Here is a 20,351-nt window from a genome sequence, read left to right as displayed (position 1 = left end):
GAAGACAGACAGATAGTAAGGTGGATAGATAGACAGACAGCTATACAGTAGATATAGATAGAAAGAGAGGACAGACAGACAGACAGACAGACAGATAGTAAGGTAGACAGACAGATAGATAGATAAATAGATAGATAGAACGACAGACAGATAGTAAGGTGGATAGATACAGACAGCTATACAATAGATATAGATAGAAAGAGAGGACAGACAAGACAGACAGACAGATATAGATAGATCGAGAGGACAGACAGACAGACAGACAGACAGATATAGATAGATAGAGAGGACAGACAGACAGACAAGACAGACAGATATAGATAGATAGATAGAGAGGACAGACAGACAGATATAGATAGATAGAGAGGACAGACAGACAGATATAGATAGATAGAGAGGACAGACAGACAGACAGACAGACAGACAGATATAGATAGATAGAGAGGATAGAGAGGACAGACAGACAGATATAGATAGATAGATAGACAGAGAGGACAGACAGACAGATATAGATAGATCGAGAGGACAGACAGACAGACAGACAGATATAGATAGATAGAGAGGACAGACAGACAGACAAGACAGACAGATATAGATAGATAGATAGATAGAGAGGACAGACAGACAGATATAGATAGATAGAGAGGACAGACAGACAGATATAGATAGAAAGAGAGGACAGACAAGACAGACAGACAGATATAGATAGATCGAGAGGACAGACAGACAGACAGACAGACAGATATAGATAGATAGAGAGGACAGACAGACAGACAAGACAGACAGATATAGATAGATAGATAGATAGAGAGGACAGACAGACAGATATAGATAGATAGAGAGGACAGACAGACAGATATAGATAGATAGAGAGGACAGACAGACAGATATAGATAGATAGAGAGGACAGACAGACAGACAGACAGACAGATATAGATAGAGAGGATAGAGAGGACAGACAGACAGATATAGATAGATAGATAGACAGAGAGGACAGACAGACAGACAGATATAGATAGATCAAGAGGACAGACAGACAAGACAGACAGATATAGATAGATAGAGAGGACAGACAGACAGACAGACAGATATAGATAGATAGAGAGGACAGACAGACAGATATAGATATAGATAGATAGAGAGGACAGACAGACAGACAAGACAGACAGATATAGATAGATAGAGAGGACAGACAGACAGACAGATATAGATAGATAGAGAGGACAGACAGACAGACAGATATAGATAGATAGAGAGGACAGACAGACAGATATAGATATATATAGATAGAGAGGACAGACAGACAGATATAGATAGATAGAGAGGACAGACAGACAGACAGACAGATAGATAGAGAGGACAGACAGACAGATATAGATAGATAGAGAGGACAGACAGACAGACAAGACAGATATAGATAGAGAGGACAGACAGACAGATATAGATAGATAGAGAGGACAGACAGACAGACAGACAGATATAGATAGGACAGACAGACAGATAGACAGATATAGATAGATAGAGAGGACAGACAGACAGATATAGATATATATAGATAGAGAGGACAGACAGACAGATATAGATAGATAGAGAGGACAGACAGACAGACAGACAGACAGATAGATAGAGAGGACAGACAGACAGATATAGATAGATAGAGAGGACAGACAGACAGACAAGACAGATATAGATAGAGAGGACAGACAGACAGATATAGATAGATAGAGAGGACAGACAGACAGATATAGATATAGATAGATAGAGAGGACAGACAGACAGATATAGATATAGATAGAGAGGACAGACAGACAGACAGATATAGATAGATAGAGAGGACAGACAGACAGACAAGACAGACAGATATAGATAGATAGAGAGGACAGACAGACAGACAGACAGATATAGATAGATAGAGAGGACAGACAGACAGATATAGATAGATAGAGAGGACAGACAGACAAGACAGACAGATATAGATTGAGAGGACAGACAGACAAGACAGACAGATATAGATAGAGAGGACAGACAGACAGACAGATATAGATAGATAGAGAGGACAGACAGACAGATATAGATAGATAGGACAGACAGACAGACAGACAGATAGACAGACAGATAGATAAGACGATCAGACAGACAGACAGAACGACAGAGACAGATAGATAGAAGACAGACAAAGATATAGACAGACAGGAAGGTTGGATGGACAGAGTGATGAAGGGATGAAGTGTAAAGAAAGACGGATGGACAGATATGTAGTGTTGAGCTGTTGTCACCATGTCGCTGTACTCCATGATCATGTAATGCGGCTCCACTTCTCTGCAGAGGCCCAGCAGACGAGCAACGTTAGCGTGGCTCAGCTTAGCAAACATCTCACATTCACGACGGAAATCCAACTGCATTTGCTCGTCGCGTGTTTGCAGACTCTTCACCAGCACGACCATCTCCTCCTCATCCTCACTGGCCTTTGCTTTAGCCAGCAGCACGTCACCAAACTCTCCTTTACCTACATGATGAGAAACACAAAGTAGATTGATTCGTTCTCTGCGATAAGGCATGTGACCACACCGCTGCCGTCGGGTGAATGCAAATGTGCCCCGTTTTGGCTGAACACTTGTGATGTTGAATAAGGTTCATAAGGTAATGTGTTACCTAACATTAACTTATGAACTAACAATGAGCAATACATTTGTTACAGTATTTACTAATCGGTGTTAATGTTAGTTAATAAAAATACACAGCTGTTCCATTGTTTGTTCATGTTTGTTCATGTTAGTCAGTAAATGTTGAAATTAAAATCAACTAAGATTAATAAATGCTGTAGAAGTATTGTTCATCCTTAGTTTATGTTAACTAATGTTAACTTATGAACCTTATTGTAAAGTGTTAGTGATGTTAAACAGGTCTTTGGTTTGGGATTGTTCCTGTACCCAGTGTTGTGATGGTGTGCAGGTTGTTTCGGGGGAACTGAAGCTTGTCGTGACTGCTGTGGCGTTTGTTGTTTCCGGTGGCAGCCATGTTGGTAAGCGCCACCTCCTCCTGGATCTCTGCTGTGGTGTGGCCGTTCTGTTGTACGTCCCCTATGGGTTGATCACAGAACTGTATCAGAGACCCGGTTCTATGTTATTCACATAATTGCATGCTAACAAAAGTTAACACCACACACCGTTGAGACATTCCACCTCTTGCTCGTCTCCGTCCTGCCCCTTCTGGAGTCTCTTGGCGTTGCGTCTCTGCTTACAGTAAAACATGAGACCCAGCACAATGATGATGTAAGCGACTGCCGCCCCCACCGACAGACCAATAGTCTGGATCATTTTGTAAGGGGTCTTTTCATCATCTGCTAATGAGTGCTGTACTGGTTTTTCTGTAGATAACCAAACACACAAAACATACATTAAACACCAGGTTTTTAGATAGAGAAGCGGTTTAACTCCTGAATCTCTTTTTATGCCAACTTAAATAGTCTCCTTATAGGAAGCGGTTTAACTCCTGAATCTCTTTTTATGCCAACTTAAATAGTCTCCTTATAGGAAGCGGTTTAACTCCTGAATCTCTTTTTATGCCAACTTAAATAGTCTCCTTATAGGAAGCGGTTTAACTCCTGAATCTCTTTTTATGCCAACTTAAATAGTCTCCTTATAGGAAGCGGTTTAACTCCTGAATCTCTTTTTATGCCAACTTAAATAGTAGGGGTGTGACGAGATCTCGTGCCACGAGATCTCGCGAGACTAAATATGACGAGATTTCTCGTCGAGTGAAAAAGCTGTCTCGCGATATCCCCATTAATATTCCACCGCTACACTCACATTCGCCTAAACTATCGTTTTGTTGTTTTTATAAAAAAATAAAAACCATTATAAACTAATGCAAAAGTCTGCTCTGCTCATCCAGCGCGAGTTGCCGTTGCAATCAGTGCAGCACGAATCACAGTTCTCTGATCGCGTGACGATGGCGGAGGATTCGTTGCGCAACAGACTAAACGTCTGGTAAATGTCTTATCATTTAGAATGCGCGCTCAGCACCGCTGCTCCCTATACGCGCGGTCACGAATTTGTAAGTGAAAGTAAAACACAAGCTCCCTGATGTGCATTGCGCACAAATTAGGCTGCATTCATAAAATAATCCGTCTCCCAATACCCATCTCTGGACTGTTTATTTGCGGCTCTGGTCTCTGTTGGCACTGCGAATATTGAGAGAGCACTGTAGCGTACAAAGGACAACAGACAAGGGAGGCTCCGTTTCTGAACTTATAATCGGAACGCAAGAACAACTGTAGAGACAAACAGCCTCGTTTCTCTCGGCCTTTTCCCAACTCACCGCATTAACCCTATAACTGCCGGTGCAAAATAAAACCGCAATTTCACAACAATTATAAAGAGTCTGTGTGCTAACTTTGATTATGGTTGCACTCGCACTTATTGTTTGCACTTAATAAGACTAAGAGAAAACAGTTATTTATTTTTGTTATTTATACGGTTTTTATTTCTCTGTTAAATGTGTGTTAAAAGGAGTTCAGTTAGGAGGTCACACACAGCCTCAATCAGAAGTTCTGAAAGCTCTTAAATGTACAGTAAGGTCTGAAGAGACTAATGTGAAATTATACAGGAGAAAAGCCAGTCAATAAAAACCTTTTACAGTGCTTGAATATTGTTTTCTTTCAATGCATTTGATAATTCATACTCATAAAGTAGACCTGAAATGACATGCATTAGAAGATTATTAGTTAAAACATTGAAAAATGCACCTGCATACTATTTTTCCAGCCATGAATTTTGTCATTGAGGATTTCTGAAAAATTGTGCAAAAATCTCGTCTCGTCTCGTTCTCGTGAACCCAATCTCGTGTCTAGTCTCGTCTCGTGAGATAAGCGTCTCGTCACACCCCTATTAAATAGTCTCCTTATAGGAAGTGGTTTAACTCCTGAATCTCTTTTTATCCCAACTTAAATAGTCTCCTTATAGGAAGCGGTTTAACTCCTGAATCTCTTTTTATGCCAACTTAAATAGTCTCCTTATAGGAAGTGGTTTAACTCCTGAATCTCTTTTTATCCCAACTTAAATAGTCTCCTTATAGGAAGCGGTTTAACTCCTGAATCTCTTTTTATGCCAACTTAAATAGTCTCCTTATAGGAAGTGGTTTAACTCCTGAATCTCTTTTTATCCCAACTTAAATAGTCTCCTTATAGGAATCAAGTGACACACTGGCATGAACATTCAATTAGGATCTAACAGTCCTGAACTCTCACCAAAAGACAGAAAATGTTTAAGTGCCTCTCCTTTCTTTGAAGTCACCGCCGCCACTAGACTTAAAGAGTTTGTAATTCAACTTAATCTGGAAATTGAGTTGGTATGTCCTTGACAGGCCAAAATTAGTTTAGGGTGAACTTTCAAAGTGCTTGTCCATTTGAAACTGTATTACAGTATTTTTGTCCAATTGTTTTTAAAATATTGCAGAAAAATACGCTCTGTGACCAACAAAAGTTTATTCTTACACAATTTGTTCATCATGGTAATCTTCACAAATCAACAATCTATGAATTTATAAATTCAAATCTCCAAAAGTAAATGCCAAAGTTAGACTAAAAATGAATTACACCACATCACATGACTTCAACATCGCCACCATTAAGCTTCTGACAACACTTCAGTCTTTACTTAAAAACATTTTCTCTTTGAGTTAGAATAGTTTGGAAGAGTGAGTGAAATCCCAGTCATTTCAATAGGAAATTTATTCACTCAAATTTTGAAACTAGTTCAAGTTGGTCACACAGATTTTGCAGTGTTGACCAGCAGAAAGCTGTTTGGTTTGAAAGTGACTTGTGTGAGCTGTGCTTCAAACAATGCTAAACTATTGACAACAGACCTTTTTTGTTCGTGAAAATTCGCAAATGACTGCATCTTTATTTTCTGTTTGGTGTCTTCACAGATACATTTTTGACAAAATTCAAAATGGTAGACAGGCAATCTGGTCGACCTTGAAAGTTGGCATTCAAGATCATTTAATTCAGTGCCAAGTATTCAAACATATAATTTTGTGTTTTTTTGGGAATGTGGCTCTGTTTTGCAATTGCTCAGGAAACTTAAAAACAGCTTTTAATAACTTAACTAGGATAGCCTCAACATAATCTGACCAAAATTTAGGGAATAGCCAAAGAATGCAATAGAAGTTGGAAAACTATGTTTTCAACAAAGTTCAAAGTTTGCAATTTGCATTTTACACATTCTAAAGAGAAATTGAATTCAATGATAAAAAAAAACATTTAATCCATAAGGAATTGGATGATGAAAAGTGGGTACCAAAATATAACCAGAAGGAGTTAAAAATAAGTGCTTGGTGACATTGGAAAAATTTGGCCGAGCAAATCATTGAAATCAAATTACTTTAAATGTACATGCAAATTAAAACTGTTGGTGGTGCCAGAGGGTTTGAAATAAACCTTAAATTCGGCATGACAGGTGTTGATACCATGAGCCAAATTGTAAAACCATTCCAGTTTTAGGAGCTGCAATGGACACCCATCCAGAAAATAACAAAACCAACCGATTTGATGGCTCCTAACTAATAATTGAAGAACGTGGAGGGTGTCGGACTCACCCACAACGTAGAGCTCTGCCGAAGTGTGTGCAATGTTACAGCTGTTCCCTGCGATGCAAGTGTAGCTCCCAGTGTCCTCCGTGCTGACGTCATGAATGACCAGAGAGCCGTTGGGCATCTTCTGGAATCTGAATCAGAAATAATCAAGAGGAATCAGCACTGAAATGTTCAAATTTGTAATATCTGACATCTTCAAATGAACCCGCTTCAGTTTGAACTCGAGAAAGACGAAATTGTGATGATGTTTGTGATTTACCTGCTCTTGTCTGCCTCCAGAAACTTGTCTTTTTTCTTCCACTGGATAAAGGGATGAGGGTCTCCAGTGGCCTGACAGTGAAGTACTGCAGTGTGTCCCTGATATACTGTGGTATTCTCTGGCTTGAGCTTAAACGCCACATAAACTAATGAATGGGAAAGGAGTTAAGAGTCAAAGGATACAAAAAGATGGAGATCAAGGGAAACAGAAGTGCATGAATTAGTTCCATCAACCACAGCTAGCTCTGTGTCCGCTGTACCTGCGACGGTGAGCTGGACGACTGCTCTGATCTCTCCCTGCTGATCGTTGGAGGCCAGGCAGGTGTAGTTGCCCGCGTCGGCCCGTGTGACTTTGGTGAAGTGCAGTGTGCCCCTCTGCTGCTCCACCAACACTGGGATATCACTGCCATCTGCACACACACACACACACACACTCACTACATCAACATCTATTTTTCCAGCACCAGTTGTTTCCCATTTCAAGGACACACAATTTCTTAACCAAGTGGAGAAGTTCATAATTTTACAGTCATTTATAACCTAAATATGATTTGTGTTTACACCGAATCCTAAGTCTTTTATAACATCTAATAGCTGATTAAAAAGATAATTAAAGATTCAAGTCAATTGTCACAATATATATAATATAATAATTATGACAATTACATAAAGTTGACAGAATCCAGAGAAGGGACCTTGCTGCTAAATCAGATATGATAGTTTTAGCTTCAGATTCAGCCAAAGTTTGCTAAAAAAAAAAGAAGACTTTTTTGAGAGGTTAAAAGGGAAGAATTTTAAAGGATATTTGGAGTTTAAAGGTACATAAACCAGATATCTCGTTTATGGCTGTCACTAATGATGATTTTGGTAATCGATCGATTATTTTGACGATTAATTGAGTAATTGGATATTTTGTGGTAAAAATAGACCTAAGCATTTAAAATGACTTAAAATACATATGAAGAGTTTGGTTCCAAAACGCAATAAATCCATTTAGATTAATTTGAGTAAAAATGTGTTTTCTTTACCAAGAAAGTGGAAAGATGAAAACCACTATTTTCTGTTTCAAACTTTCACATAGCATTTTTAGGTCATAACAAAAAAAAAAAAAAAAAAAATCCAGGTTTTGATTTTCAAAGATTTATTATAAAAACGGATGATTTTTTCCCCAAAATGCAATAAATCCATTGAATCAACATAAAAGTTTTTTTTTTCCATATTGAAACTGTTGAAAATACACAACAACGTAAGTTTATTAGTATAATATTTTTAGTAAGTTTTCACAGACAAAAACACGTAGGCTACTTTCAAAGATTCACATATTATAGTATCAATTTTATATCACTTGTTTAGGCCTATAAGATTTTTTAAAAGATTTTTATTCAACCCCTAGCCCTGTTGAGCAAGGTCACCACAACCATAGGTAAAGGAATAGCTATCAATAGCTCACAGTGACCTTGCTCAACAGGGCTATGGGTTGAATAATGGCAGAGTTATGCTTCAAGTTTTAAACAATGAACAAAAATCCCATTCATTTTATACACTGAATTTGTTGTCTTGTGCATACTATTAAATCCATTGCATTAATATAAAATATGTGTAAAACTGTTCAAAATAGAACTGTAAAGAAGATTGAAAACATTTTTCCTCCTCCGGAGTGCCTCATCTTCTTAATCTCCTCACTTAAATGATTCGATTTCGATGCCTTACGTTTCTCACCCACCGCAGAAAAAACCACAGGTTCATCAATGCCGTCAAAATTATTCTTTTTTTTTGTTTGTTTGTTGATCGAAAAGTACAAAATAGATAAGCAAAACTAGGAAGCCGGGTATTTTGTGGTAAGCCGTTATTGCGTGGAATGGTGCGTTGTGATTGGTTGAGAGCGGATATATCGCATTCTGCAGAGAAGGAAGACTGGCGTTTGTCGCGGTTTGGAAAGAAAGGGAGAAAACATGACAGAATAACACGGCGGATATCGCATTTTACTTAAAATTAAAGATTGACTTTTCAATACCAACCAGATACAATACTGATTTTTGCAGTAACTAATTTTTTTTTTTAAATGGCGTTTATCGCGTTTTGGAACCAAACTCTTCATATATAATAACAACGAGGCAATAATATTTGGTTCAAATAAAGTATCAAAAGCAACTAATCATATGTTTTCATAGAACAACACTGTTAAAATACATACAGCAATATAAACAATCATCTTATGTACAATATGTATTATAACAAATGCCTGCAGATGGCGACAACGGCCTGGTGTTGTTACACTTTACAGCAGATCAAATCCTTGTTTAATATTGGCCAAACGATATTTAATTCAAATGTTTACTTAATCTTTGTCTACTTTACAATAGAGATGCTACAGCCACTGTATTATCTTCAAGAGGAATATGTGGACATCAAAACACGCAAACTCAGAGCGAAGGCTTAAACTTTCATTTTGAAATCGCGATGAACAACAATTCGCATATTTAGAAAACGGCCTAATAATGCGGTTCATGGATTCTCGTCTGTGGAACGCGCCACTTCCGGTATTTTGCGTAACTTGCTATCGAGATTTTTTTTTTAAATCGAGTACTTTAATTTAATCGAGGAATCGTGACAGCCCTAGTTTAACTTTTTGTAACACGTACAGTGGCATCAAAATATTTCTGGACAAGTCACGCAAAATGTCCGAATATCACTTCATTAGGTAACAAAATATGAAACGTGTTGCGTAAGTTTTTCTCAGTCCTAACTTGGATGCATCACTTTCCCTCAAGAGTAAACAGTTGGTTCATCACATTAACTATGAACATGTTTCACCAATCGTTGAGAATCACAAAGTGTCAGAATTGTTCAAATCATTTTAGTTTTGTGAAATGTTCACCTTGAAAATTATGACTTAGGGTGTGCAAATATGTTACAGTATATACAGATTAGGATATTAAGTCTTAGGTTTATTCAATATTCCACACATTTATTTTGAAAGCTGTTGGGGTAACAATTCACAAAGTAGTAAAGTTGCATCTTTCTTTCTCTGCACACCTGTTCTGATCCAGCGGATGGTGGGGATCTGTCGGCCCTTGGCAGAACACTGCAGATGTCCTTCCTTGTTGAACTCCAGGCACTGGTAGGCCTGCGGCGTCGGCGTGAACTTCAGACGCTCTGAAACAGATACCGTAACAGCGAGCACTTGGTGAGAAGTGCTCTGAACCGCACAGCCTCAAAGGCTTTTATATATTATAGGCATTTTATCAGCCCCCTTGACATTCAGGCAATCAAAAAAAAAAACCACTACCAAACAACAATCAGCACGTAACAAATGTCCCTCACCGAGTACATAGACCCGTGCCTGGGCATTCAGTTTTCCCGCCTCCGTTCTGCTCTCACAGCCGTACAGATGGCCGTCATACACCTCCACGTTATTTATGCGCAAAGTTCCATTGGAGAAGAGCTTGAAGCGAACGTCCTTTAGAAAACACAAAGAGAGCGTGTGTGTTAGGCACATTTAAATAAAAAGACTACATGATAACAACATTACTGTCATGACAACTCTTTGAGGGATTGGCATGGCATTGCTGTGCCTGTGAGTGAGCATGTAAAACATGCAGCTGCACATGTAACAAATGAAATAACCCCCGTAGCAGATCTATACAGGTGGAGCTGGGGAAGGAGCAGGGTTTCTGAGAGCGCGGTATTTGTTTGAATGTTGACACTGATCCAACAGCAACCAATCAGCTGCGCTATATGTAGATGAAGACACGATCGCTACCAAATGAGTTAAGGACCTGAGTTAAGGATCAGCCTGCGCCATCTACAGCTTCATGCCAGAACTTGGTATTTTTGTGCTGTGTTGAAAATCCTAATTTGGTGTTTCCAGTCAAAAATGACCAGTCTCTGAAAAATTGCTTATAAATCTCTCATTATGCCATGTTATTCCCAAATATTGGATTTAATCTGTTTGAACTTCAGGTTTTTTTAGGTGAACAAGCTTGAGTGAACTTTTTTCACTCAAAAACTGAGGTGCATAAGGTCAAAATCAAAATGACAGGATGTTTGGCCGACTCATGGACTCTATGGCAAAATTAGTATTTATGTTGTCGGCATGACCAAAAGAATCCATTAAAACCATTTTTAATAAAGTAGCCAAAATGTATCAAAAGTTATTACAATTTGTTGAATTGTCATTATAATTTACCACATGGTGGCGCTGTCTCTAAACTCTTTGACTACCTACAGGTCATACAGAGTTCTGTAATATGCAAACGTGTTCGTAAAATATTGCGTTTTACGACAATTCAAAATGGCAGATGCCCAAAATGGGCAATTTTATATTTTTCATATCTCCTGATCAATAGGTGGCACTGCTCCGAAATTATGCAGCTATCCTCAGATCATGGTTGCCATAACACACGCCAAGTTTGGTCAGAATACGAAAATGAATACATTACAGAGATATAGGCTCAAGTTCATTTTTGTTTGTGCGTTATTCAAAAACGTTTTGCAGAATCAACTTGATTTCCATAATTTTTGTCGGCATAGTCTGACGATGATCTGGTTAAACCTTAAACATCTGAGTAACTAGGAGTTCAAAAAGGTAGGTTTTTCAGAAAATGACGTCTAATCTAATCGTCTTAAGCCATGGAATCAGAGAGAAAAAAATAATTTTGTCCTTTACGGTCCAAAAGTTATTAGCATAAACATGAGTGCAACTTTCGACAATTGGTGGCACTATAGGGATTGAGGTAGAGACTCCAAATTTGCTATGGTTAATGTTCTGACTGTCGTCTCTGCCAAATTTCATAACTTTTTAGCATACGGTTCTATGGGCTGAAATAGACTCAAGAGCAGCAGGAGGAGGAGGAGGAAGGAGGACACGACTAATGGATACAATAGTTGCTTGTGCACCTTCGGTGCTTGGCCTCTAAATACAAAGCCTGTCTTAATTGAAAGAAAACAAGTGCACAAAAAGATTGACTCCAATAACTGTTAATGACATAGCATACTGACAGATTCATAAGGAATTTTTTGTAGGCCAGTCATTATTCACCAGGGACATCACATGTGGAACAAGGTATGAAAAAAAACAACCCAAAAAGTACAAAAATGATCAAGATTAGTTGTTATACATGTGACTAAAGTCAGTAATGCAATAAGATTTCAGGAAAAAGAAAATCCTCTCCAGGTCAAAATGTCCGGAAAACAACATGAGGGTTAATATTTGCTTCATGATCTACGGTGCAGCAGAGGATCGTCTTTCCCCAGTAGAAAAATCACCACATCTTCATTTTCAGAAACATCAAAAGGTTTCACTGGCCTCAGGACACAGCTAGAGATCGCATTACAAATATGATATCAGCATGACGTCACTGTCCCCCTCACCTCTGCGGTGATTGGCTGCATGTTGCGGTACCACGTGACCTCGGGTTCAGGCGTGGCGCGTGTGTGGCAGTGCAGGTACCCGGCGCGCCCCTCCTCCAGCTGGCTGTCCACGGGTTTCTGGACCCACTCCGGTTTGGCTGCACACGCAAAACAGATGTTCAGGATCACAACAGGAATCATGGCATCAGTTTAAACATCATCACGTCACACTTTTACAGCAGTGATCTGGTGAAGGAATATTTCTTTTATTTCTGCATAAACTTGTATCCAATCATTCAACTCTGGTTACTTCAGCTGACGAGTCTCCAAGAGAAGTTTTTCAACTGAGAGTAGTAATTTATTTAAAGTCCTGAAAGGTCCTATTGTGTCACACTAACAGACTTTCTTGACTTCATGTCGAAGATCACATTCATAAGGTAGTATTGGCCATTATGAAGAAAAGTTGGTGGAATGTGAGATATTCAGTAGAGGACAGTTGGGCCCGAAACATATGCTACTGAAATACGCACATTAAATGCATTGAGGAACACAAGCTTGACTTATTTTGCGTTGTTGCGTGCTGAAATGTCTCTTAGTGCTCTATTAGCACAGGTATCCCTTTCAGGTCAACTACTTTAATGGCACAGCAACAGTTTGAAGAGCTGACCAAATCAGTTAAACAATGGCACAGACATTTGAAGAAAACTGTCACCACCTTTGCGTACACTAACAGAAGAACAGGCACTTGCAAAACTTTGGCCAAGCATTCACATCTGAGTGTTTCTGGCCTGAGACTTACTGGCCACAGTGACCGTCAACTCTTGTTTCTTCAGTCCAGCCTTGTTTAGTGCAAAACACGTGTAGATCCCAGAGTCTTCGCCACGAGTGGGACTGAAAATCAGGTCCAGTCCATCCTGGGATACTCTGCCTGTGGGTGGAACTCGCTGTCCCGCATGTTCCCACCAAACCTCTGGCTCCGGGTGCCCATGGGGAGGTCGACATGTCACTCGCTCCAGAGAGTCTCCGGTGAACACCCTGGACTGTTTAGGCATCATGTCCTCGATTTCTGAGGGGAAAACGCAGACACGAAACAGGTTAGATGGAGACGTTTGAGAGCAAAACATGGACTCTTAAGCAGCCCCTTATTCGGTGAAAACAATGACATCTGAGCTGTGTAAGCGGCTCAGTCCTGTAAAAGCACTCAAGCAGGTGCTGGAAACAGAAAGGGATTAGATGAGCTTCATCACTGAAGCCGCAGTTAATCGCTCTGAAGATTTACTGCATCAGGATCCCAGAGTTCACCAGTATGGGAGGGCCACTAGACAGTACCAGTGAGACACAGTAGGATTATTATTAGGGTTCCACTTAACGATTCCATACCTTAAGGACTTCTTTAAAGCGCCCTTATTATGCTATTTTGGAGTCTCTGTCTCAACTACAGTGTTTGAGGGTCAAAGTACACATCATTCATGGGCAGCCAATGAAAACCATAGACAGGCATTATGCAAATGTTTAACATTGTTACGTGGGTTTGTAACAGGAAGTGAGACTGGAATTACTTGAATTAACTTGTTTCAGCAGTTCAGAACTGATTCTTTCTTTTAGGGGACGATAACTTTATTTGATCTTTAAAACTTCACAGCTCTTTTACATTCACAAGCAGCTAGTATTACACACTGCATGAAATGTAATATTTGGGGGGATAGGGGCACTTTTAAAAACTTTTATGCCACTTTCAAGACAAGTCTTAATTTAACACCACACTATGGTGTGTTACCATAGCATATATATATATATAAAAAAAAGATCAAATTAGTCAAATGTCTACAGGGGTCCTCTGTCTATATAACATCACTTCCTGTTTTTTCCTGCATGCTTCTTGATGTTGACATGACATTGATTTGGCGGTTAAAAGTTGTAAAATATTATGTAGTGAAGCTTTGAGGTTTGTTATTCTTTTTTCAATTTCATTCGTTTAATAAGTTATAACCCTGACATGTTTGAAAATCAAAATGAATTTAAAATGCAATAATAAACTCATGGGTAATCCCTCTGATATTTCTCGCTCCTACATACGTTTGATTATATGGGCCAAAGAGGCCTGTACACTACACCACTGCATGTCTAACTCCACATGAACAGGTCTCAGCTTGTTACCTGCGATTCGCAGCGAGGCCTCGAGAGAGACAGGAGGGCCACGGGGTCCTTGTGCCACACATTTATACTGGCCTGTGTTTCGCTGCTTCACCTGAGTGATGAAGAGGGATCCATTGCTCAGAATAAAGACACTGTAGGAGAAATAGAGGAAATGCATCCATACATTATCAGTTTATAATCATCATGGACAGAACAAGTGGCTGACAAATGCTACAATGGCTGGTGTATTTATTTTCACACAATGGGTCTCATTCATGAAACACGAGCAGAACGAATTTTTGTGTAAATCGTGTGTAAAGTTGTTCTGGCGTAAATTTTCGAATTCATTAAAATGTTCGTATTTTCCAAATGTTAGTTGGTACGAAAGAAATCTACACCTTCTCCAGCCACGCGTAAACAGTGCGCTTAACACCCGAACGTTTTGCTCATTAATGACTAAGGCTGCATTTTAATTCCCCTTAATCGGGTACATATTTACACAGCATTTTGAAGAAATATTATATATAGTAATTACATACGGTTTTTCTTTTTACTTCTGGGACTGTTTGATTAACAGATGAATCTCCATTAACTGCATCTGTAATATACTGCCAAGCTTGCTTTTTTTAGGACCTGATACGCCACTATGTAGCCTACGCTTGAAGATAAAATGTGGTGTTTTGAATGAACTTCTGATAATAAAACTTCGATTTCTGCATCTGAGAAATTTTTCTTTTTCATTCGTTTTTGAGAAGACGTTGAAATCCTTCGTTTGGTGTCATAATATGATGCCCATATATAGTTGTCAGTCAGATTTAATGGGCGGGATTTATGGTAATTGAGAATGAGCGTGCACGCGCATCCCATTTGCGACTGATTGGAATTCATTAACACACACACACATTTCACTATCACATCTGACGTTTACGAAGTATTTGTGAATCAGGAGATGAGTTTTCGGGAAGGTCTCTTTACTCGCAAATCACTCTCATATTTACTTGTATATTTACAAATGTTTCATGAATGAGACCCAATGTGTGAGCTAATTTGCAGTGTTAAAAAATCTCAAATAAATGTATCACTATTTAATGAATTCCTATAAAGCAAATGAATGGGATTTTTACTTTCAGAATCCAACTGTTCTATTTGAATACACAATTAAAGCAGTTCACATGTTTCTAAAGTTGCATTCATTTTAAGAGCAAATATCTTTTTCAAACTTTATAAAGAACAAAATTTCTAGTAATTACACGCAAACTGAATTGAAATGTAGTACCGGCTCTTGTTGGCCACCAGCTCATTCTCATGGTACCACTCAACGGTAGGCAGCGGTTCAGCCGTGAACTGGCAGTGGAAAAGCGCTTCCTCATTCTTCATGACCACCAAATCCTCTGGCTTCACCACGGGTTGAGGAAAACTCTTATCTACAGAGGGAGATCAATGCCATTCATTACATAAGGGGAACGTAAAACTTAAATTATAGTGCCTGTATATAATATAAGTGCCTGTGGTTCAATTAGACAATGAGAAGCACGCATACCTATGATGTTGAGTGTGAAGTTGCCATTGCTGCACACTTGGCCCGCTGCGTTCTTTGCACAGCAGTAGTAGAGGCCGTTGTCGTCAGGACTGGCATTCGGCAGCATAAGGGTTCTGTCTTTGTTGTTTATTTTGTAGCTCTTCTCTGTTAATAGTGTTCCATCTCTGTGCCAGCGATTGGTTGGCCTGTAGATTCAGTCGGGGGAAGGGTTATTTATAGCTGACGAAAACTTCACAAGAAGTTACTCTAGATAAGGGGTCGCCAACCCAGCTCCTGAAGAGCTCCCAAGCTGCAGAGTTTAACTCAGGACTGGGCAACTCGGGCCCTCAAGTTTCACTTTCCTGTAGAGTTCAGCATCAAAATCACCTGCTTGTAGCTTTCTAGTCATCCTAGAGATCTCGATTGGCTTGTTCAGGTGTGTTTGATTAGGATTGGAGATAAACTCTGCAGGAAAGTGGATCTCGAGGGCCAGAGTTGCCTAGCACTCATTTAGCTCCAGCCTTAAATCAAACACACATGAGCACCTTAATTAGCTGGTTCAGGATTACTTGAAAATAACAGGGCAGGTGTGTTGCAGCAGAGTTAGAACTGAAGTACTGAGGAAGGAAGCCCTTCAAAAGCCCCCTACTTTACGGTCCGTTCATTTACACGACAGTGGCGTTTTGGGGGCCTGAAAACCGGTTTCAAAGTTCATGTTTTTGGAAACGATACCGTTTTTACAAATTCATGTTTTTGAAGTTTACACGGTGACGTCATGCGCACGTGTATTTAGTGTTCTGTCTATAGGCGCGTAGTGTTTCTTTACAAAGTGACATCGCCAACTACTGGCCTGGCATGAATAATACAGCAGTTTTAGTCATTTTCAATGATCCGTGTGAACGGGGATCGCTTTGACAACATTGCCATCTGTATAGCACGCTCCAAGTAGTCAGAGATGCTATGAATGCTATGAATTTCAAACTTGTAGTACACTGTCTCCAACAAGCAAGACAGCAACATTGACCAGCAACCAATGAAACTGAGTGGAAGAACCACACGTGGCCACAAGCTCTTTCTCCATGTAGTTTGTTTGCATGTTGTCAAAAATCACACGTTGCTATGTGCATTTTGTAATGTTACCAAATAATTTTGGGTCGTGATCTAATTGTTTGGTCAACATACTAAACGTGCATACTGTGGTGGAAATAACATTCTCGAGGGGGCAATTTACCAGCGTGAGTACTCATCCTTTGGAAGTGCATCAAAGTGGATTTGCTTTTGTAGAACAGAAAACAGCATCTTCTCGACTTTTCCTATCTCAGCTACAACTGCAGTGTTTGACGGCTCAAAGTAGACATCATTCACTGTGATTGGGGATCAAAGATGAGTTTTAAGTGATAAAATTGGACTATGTGCATTTTGTAGTAGAATTTTGGAAAACTACATGTGATATTTGTGGTCGTGATCTGAATGTTTGGGCAACATACTAAACGTGCACACTGTGGTGGTAATAAAATCCTCAAGGAGCAATTTACCATCAAATGTGTCTGTCATTATAGCGGACATGTTGTTATTCCGGTAGCTAGATATAAGTTATGCACCCCTTAAATCAAGGGTGTCCAAACCTGCTCCTGCAGAGCTTAGCTCCAAACTGCCCCAACATACCAGCCTGGATGTTTCTAGTGATCTTGAAGAACTTGATTAGCTGATCCAGGTGTGTTTAATTAGGATTGGAGCTAAAATCTGCAGGACAGGCCTTCCAGGAGCAGGACTGGAAACCCCTGGCTTATGCCAGAACTATACTTCCCTTGTCTGCGTTCTGCTCTGGCGCACAGATATGCAATTTCCATCATCAGCAGTCTGCTGCTGTCTGAGCACACGGCCGTTTGCACCTCGTACTACCACACAAGTGATTTTAACACTCAAATAGAAAGGTCCACTAAATGCACCAGAGTCAATCTGGAGTATACTACTTTGAAAGTCTTGTGCTAGACGGAGCGGAGCGCAGAAAATTAAGTATATCCGGACCTTTACGATGAGAACATAATGAGTACCTGCTCTGCATTATGAACTGCAGAACTCAATGACATGCGAATTTGAGCTTGCGTCGCCCTCGCTTCCACAGCATGTTCCTGACCTAAGGCTAGGAATCAGACATGCAATTGCTCACCGTGGGTGTCCATCTATGTTGCACCGTAGTATCACTTGAGAGGAGCTCTCAATCTCTGCCACTGATTCTGGACTCTTCAGACTCACTGCACCACTTTCCAACCCTGTAAGAAAGATGTGTTAAAGACCGACAGCTTGATGATCAGGAGATGGCTGAAACTCTTGTTGAAACCCACTGCACTCATCAAAAACAAACTCCCCCATTCACACCATCTGGTCATGCTTTGCACCCGCTGCAAAAACAGGCCTCTCCATTTAGTTGACCTTACTTGTTATCTGACACAAGCGGCCGGACGCTGCATTTCAACCAATTAATCTTGGCATTGGATATAAAGGGGCGCTTTGTCTGGCTTCCACTTGCTGGCTCAAAATAACCTTCTCTCACGCGGGCGTTGTTTAGCTTACTGCAGTCGCAAAGGGGGTGAAGTAGGCAGGCCAAGAAGGGCCAATGGTTCACATGTGTTTTACACGCCAGGAAAAGCATTTCCAAGAGGCAGCAAACACATGGAGTTTAACTAACTTGTTAAGGAGGGATATTTTGAGCGATGCATGGGCGTTACACTCACATTTGATATTGAAGGAGGCCTCGCCGGTGCGCTCTTCTTCACCACTGGTGTTCTTTGAGGCAAAGCACTGGAAGTTTCCTAAATCCAACGTTCTGTCAATGGCAGTGAATTTCAGGTTGCCCCCTTCCAGAAATCGTCGCTCTGAATTGGTGACGGTCTCGCCGTTGTGCTTCCAGGTGTAGATGACACCTTGAGGGTCGTTTACTTCACACCGCAGCATGGCACTGCGCCCGTGCAGGGCATCCTGGGATTTTGGCTCCTTGGTGAAATAGAAAGAGCCAGCCTGGACAAGGATCACTATGAAGAGAAGAAAACAAAACACAGGCATGAGCAAAGATAACCAGTGCGGTGCCAAAAAACTAATCTAGTAGATCAGTCTCAGCGCTTACATGTCCAGGCGGACAACTTGTGATGTTGATTAGTAAGATGCTGAAACGCAGGTGAAAGAATGTAGCTTTGAAAAAGAGCAGAACACCCCCTCACCCTCCCTCAGACTTGTTCATTGTTTTCATCCAGCTGGAACTTCAAGGCCAGAAGCCCAGGTGTGCTTTAGACAGCTGGGGTAGACGAGTCAAGAACTGGACCTTTTCAATGCTGACCACCAGTCGATCTGACCCAAACGATAACCCTTAGCATTATGTATTTGAGTAAAACCGTTGGCATTGGCCTTGTTTCAGATCAAAGTGTGGCTAGAGCACCTGGATTGTATACTACTGAAAGACATTTTGAAGCATGAGATGCGAGTTTTGAATCTGAATTCGTGAACTGTATACATATGCAGCATGCACCATTGCAAAGTGTGGGTTTTTACATGATGCATTACCTTCATTCATTTGGATAACATTATTTAACTTCAAATCACATTTGATTTTCATGAAGAAACAGCCATACCAACATGCTAGGGTGTTCTGGGTGATTGCTTGGGGGGAGGTTGGGGTTGTTGTTTAATAATAGGATAGATATTTTATTTTATTAAAATACTGTCAATATATTTGACATATCGGTCTGGCCTAACACAAACAAATAAACCGATAAAAAATAGTTGGCTACTTTCAGGCTGATCAGGTGCAGGACAAGCAATATAACTGAATTAAACATTTAGCAACCAAGCAAATTAATACAGAATCACTCAACAAAGATGGTTGTTCAGAAGCACTAAAGTACATAGAGTGCACAGCTAATATAACCTAAATCAGTGGTGTTCAAACGGCGGACCCCGGCTTGGTTACATCCGGATCGCGGGACATAATTGCGACATTTTACCGCTTCTAGTTTAAAGTGAGCCGCGAGTCAAAACAACGGAGCGGTTCACGCCACAAGCACTCAGGGTTGTTTAAGGTAATTATCTTTTGGCACTACATCCTCTAATATTTTACTTTAAGCCCTTACCGCTTCGTGTGCGTTGCTTCCCTCTCCCGCTAAAGACGTAAAGAGCCAGATTAAGAGCTGCAGACGACGCGGTTATTTTACAACAACAGTAGCAGAAACACGGTGAGCAGCAGAATACATACTTAAAACAGAAAGTATAAATGCAGAAAACGAGAATGCAGCAAATACAATTGTTTATATCCATCATACAGATGACTCCGACCATTTAACTAAACCAGTTAACGTGGCGCATTTAGACGTTTGTTTTCCATACATTTAACATTATTAATCAGCATTTCATAATAAACAATGTTAAAAACTGGAAAATTATTTAGAGATGACAAGGGAAGACAAAAATCATAGAAATGACCAGTTAACTTTGTTTTGTG

At 40.0% G+C, this 20,351-nt stretch overlaps 1 protein-coding gene across 1 annotated transcript in view; it reads right to left on the bottom strand.

Moving 5' to 3' along the window:
• ptk7a (protein tyrosine kinase 7a) overlaps positions 1-20,351 on the bottom strand; it is a 50,880-nt gene that overhangs the window by 4,129 nt on the left and 26,400 nt on the right. Inside the window, exons 2-16 of the mRNA XM_056267852.1 lie at positions 18,595-18,891; positions 18,030-18,132; positions 15,881-16,065; positions 15,617-15,764; positions 14,362-14,492; positions 13,004-13,270; positions 12,226-12,362; positions 10,177-10,312; positions 9,889-10,008; positions 7,113-7,262; positions 6,854-6,998; positions 6,598-6,725; positions 3,167-3,367; positions 2,931-3,080; positions 2,277-2,506 (exon numbers count right to left, since the gene is read on the bottom strand). Coding sequence (XP_056123827.1) covers positions 2,277-2,506; positions 2,931-3,080; positions 3,167-3,367; positions 6,598-6,725; positions 6,854-6,998; positions 7,113-7,262; positions 9,889-10,008; positions 10,177-10,312; positions 12,226-12,362; positions 13,004-13,270; positions 14,362-14,492; positions 15,617-15,764; positions 15,881-16,065; positions 18,030-18,132; positions 18,595-18,891 — 2,528 coding nt within the window. The remainder of the gene's footprint in view (positions 1-2,276; positions 2,507-2,930; positions 3,081-3,166; positions 3,368-6,597; positions 6,726-6,853; positions 6,999-7,112; positions 7,263-9,888; positions 10,009-10,176; positions 10,313-12,225; positions 12,363-13,003; positions 13,271-14,361; positions 14,493-15,616; positions 15,765-15,880; positions 16,066-18,029; positions 18,133-18,594; positions 18,892-20,351) is intronic.

Source organism: Rhinichthys klamathensis, unplaced genomic scaffold (genome assembly GCF_029890125.1).
Source record: "Rhinichthys klamathensis goyatoka isolate OS25496 unplaced genomic scaffold, OSU_Roscu_1.1 h1tg000264l_1, whole genome shotgun sequence".
NCBI lineage: Eukaryota > Metazoa > Chordata > Actinopteri > Cypriniformes > Leuciscidae > Rhinichthys > Rhinichthys klamathensis.
Note: the sequence above shows the minus strand (reverse complement) of the source record. Positions and strands in the feature narration are given on the sequence as shown.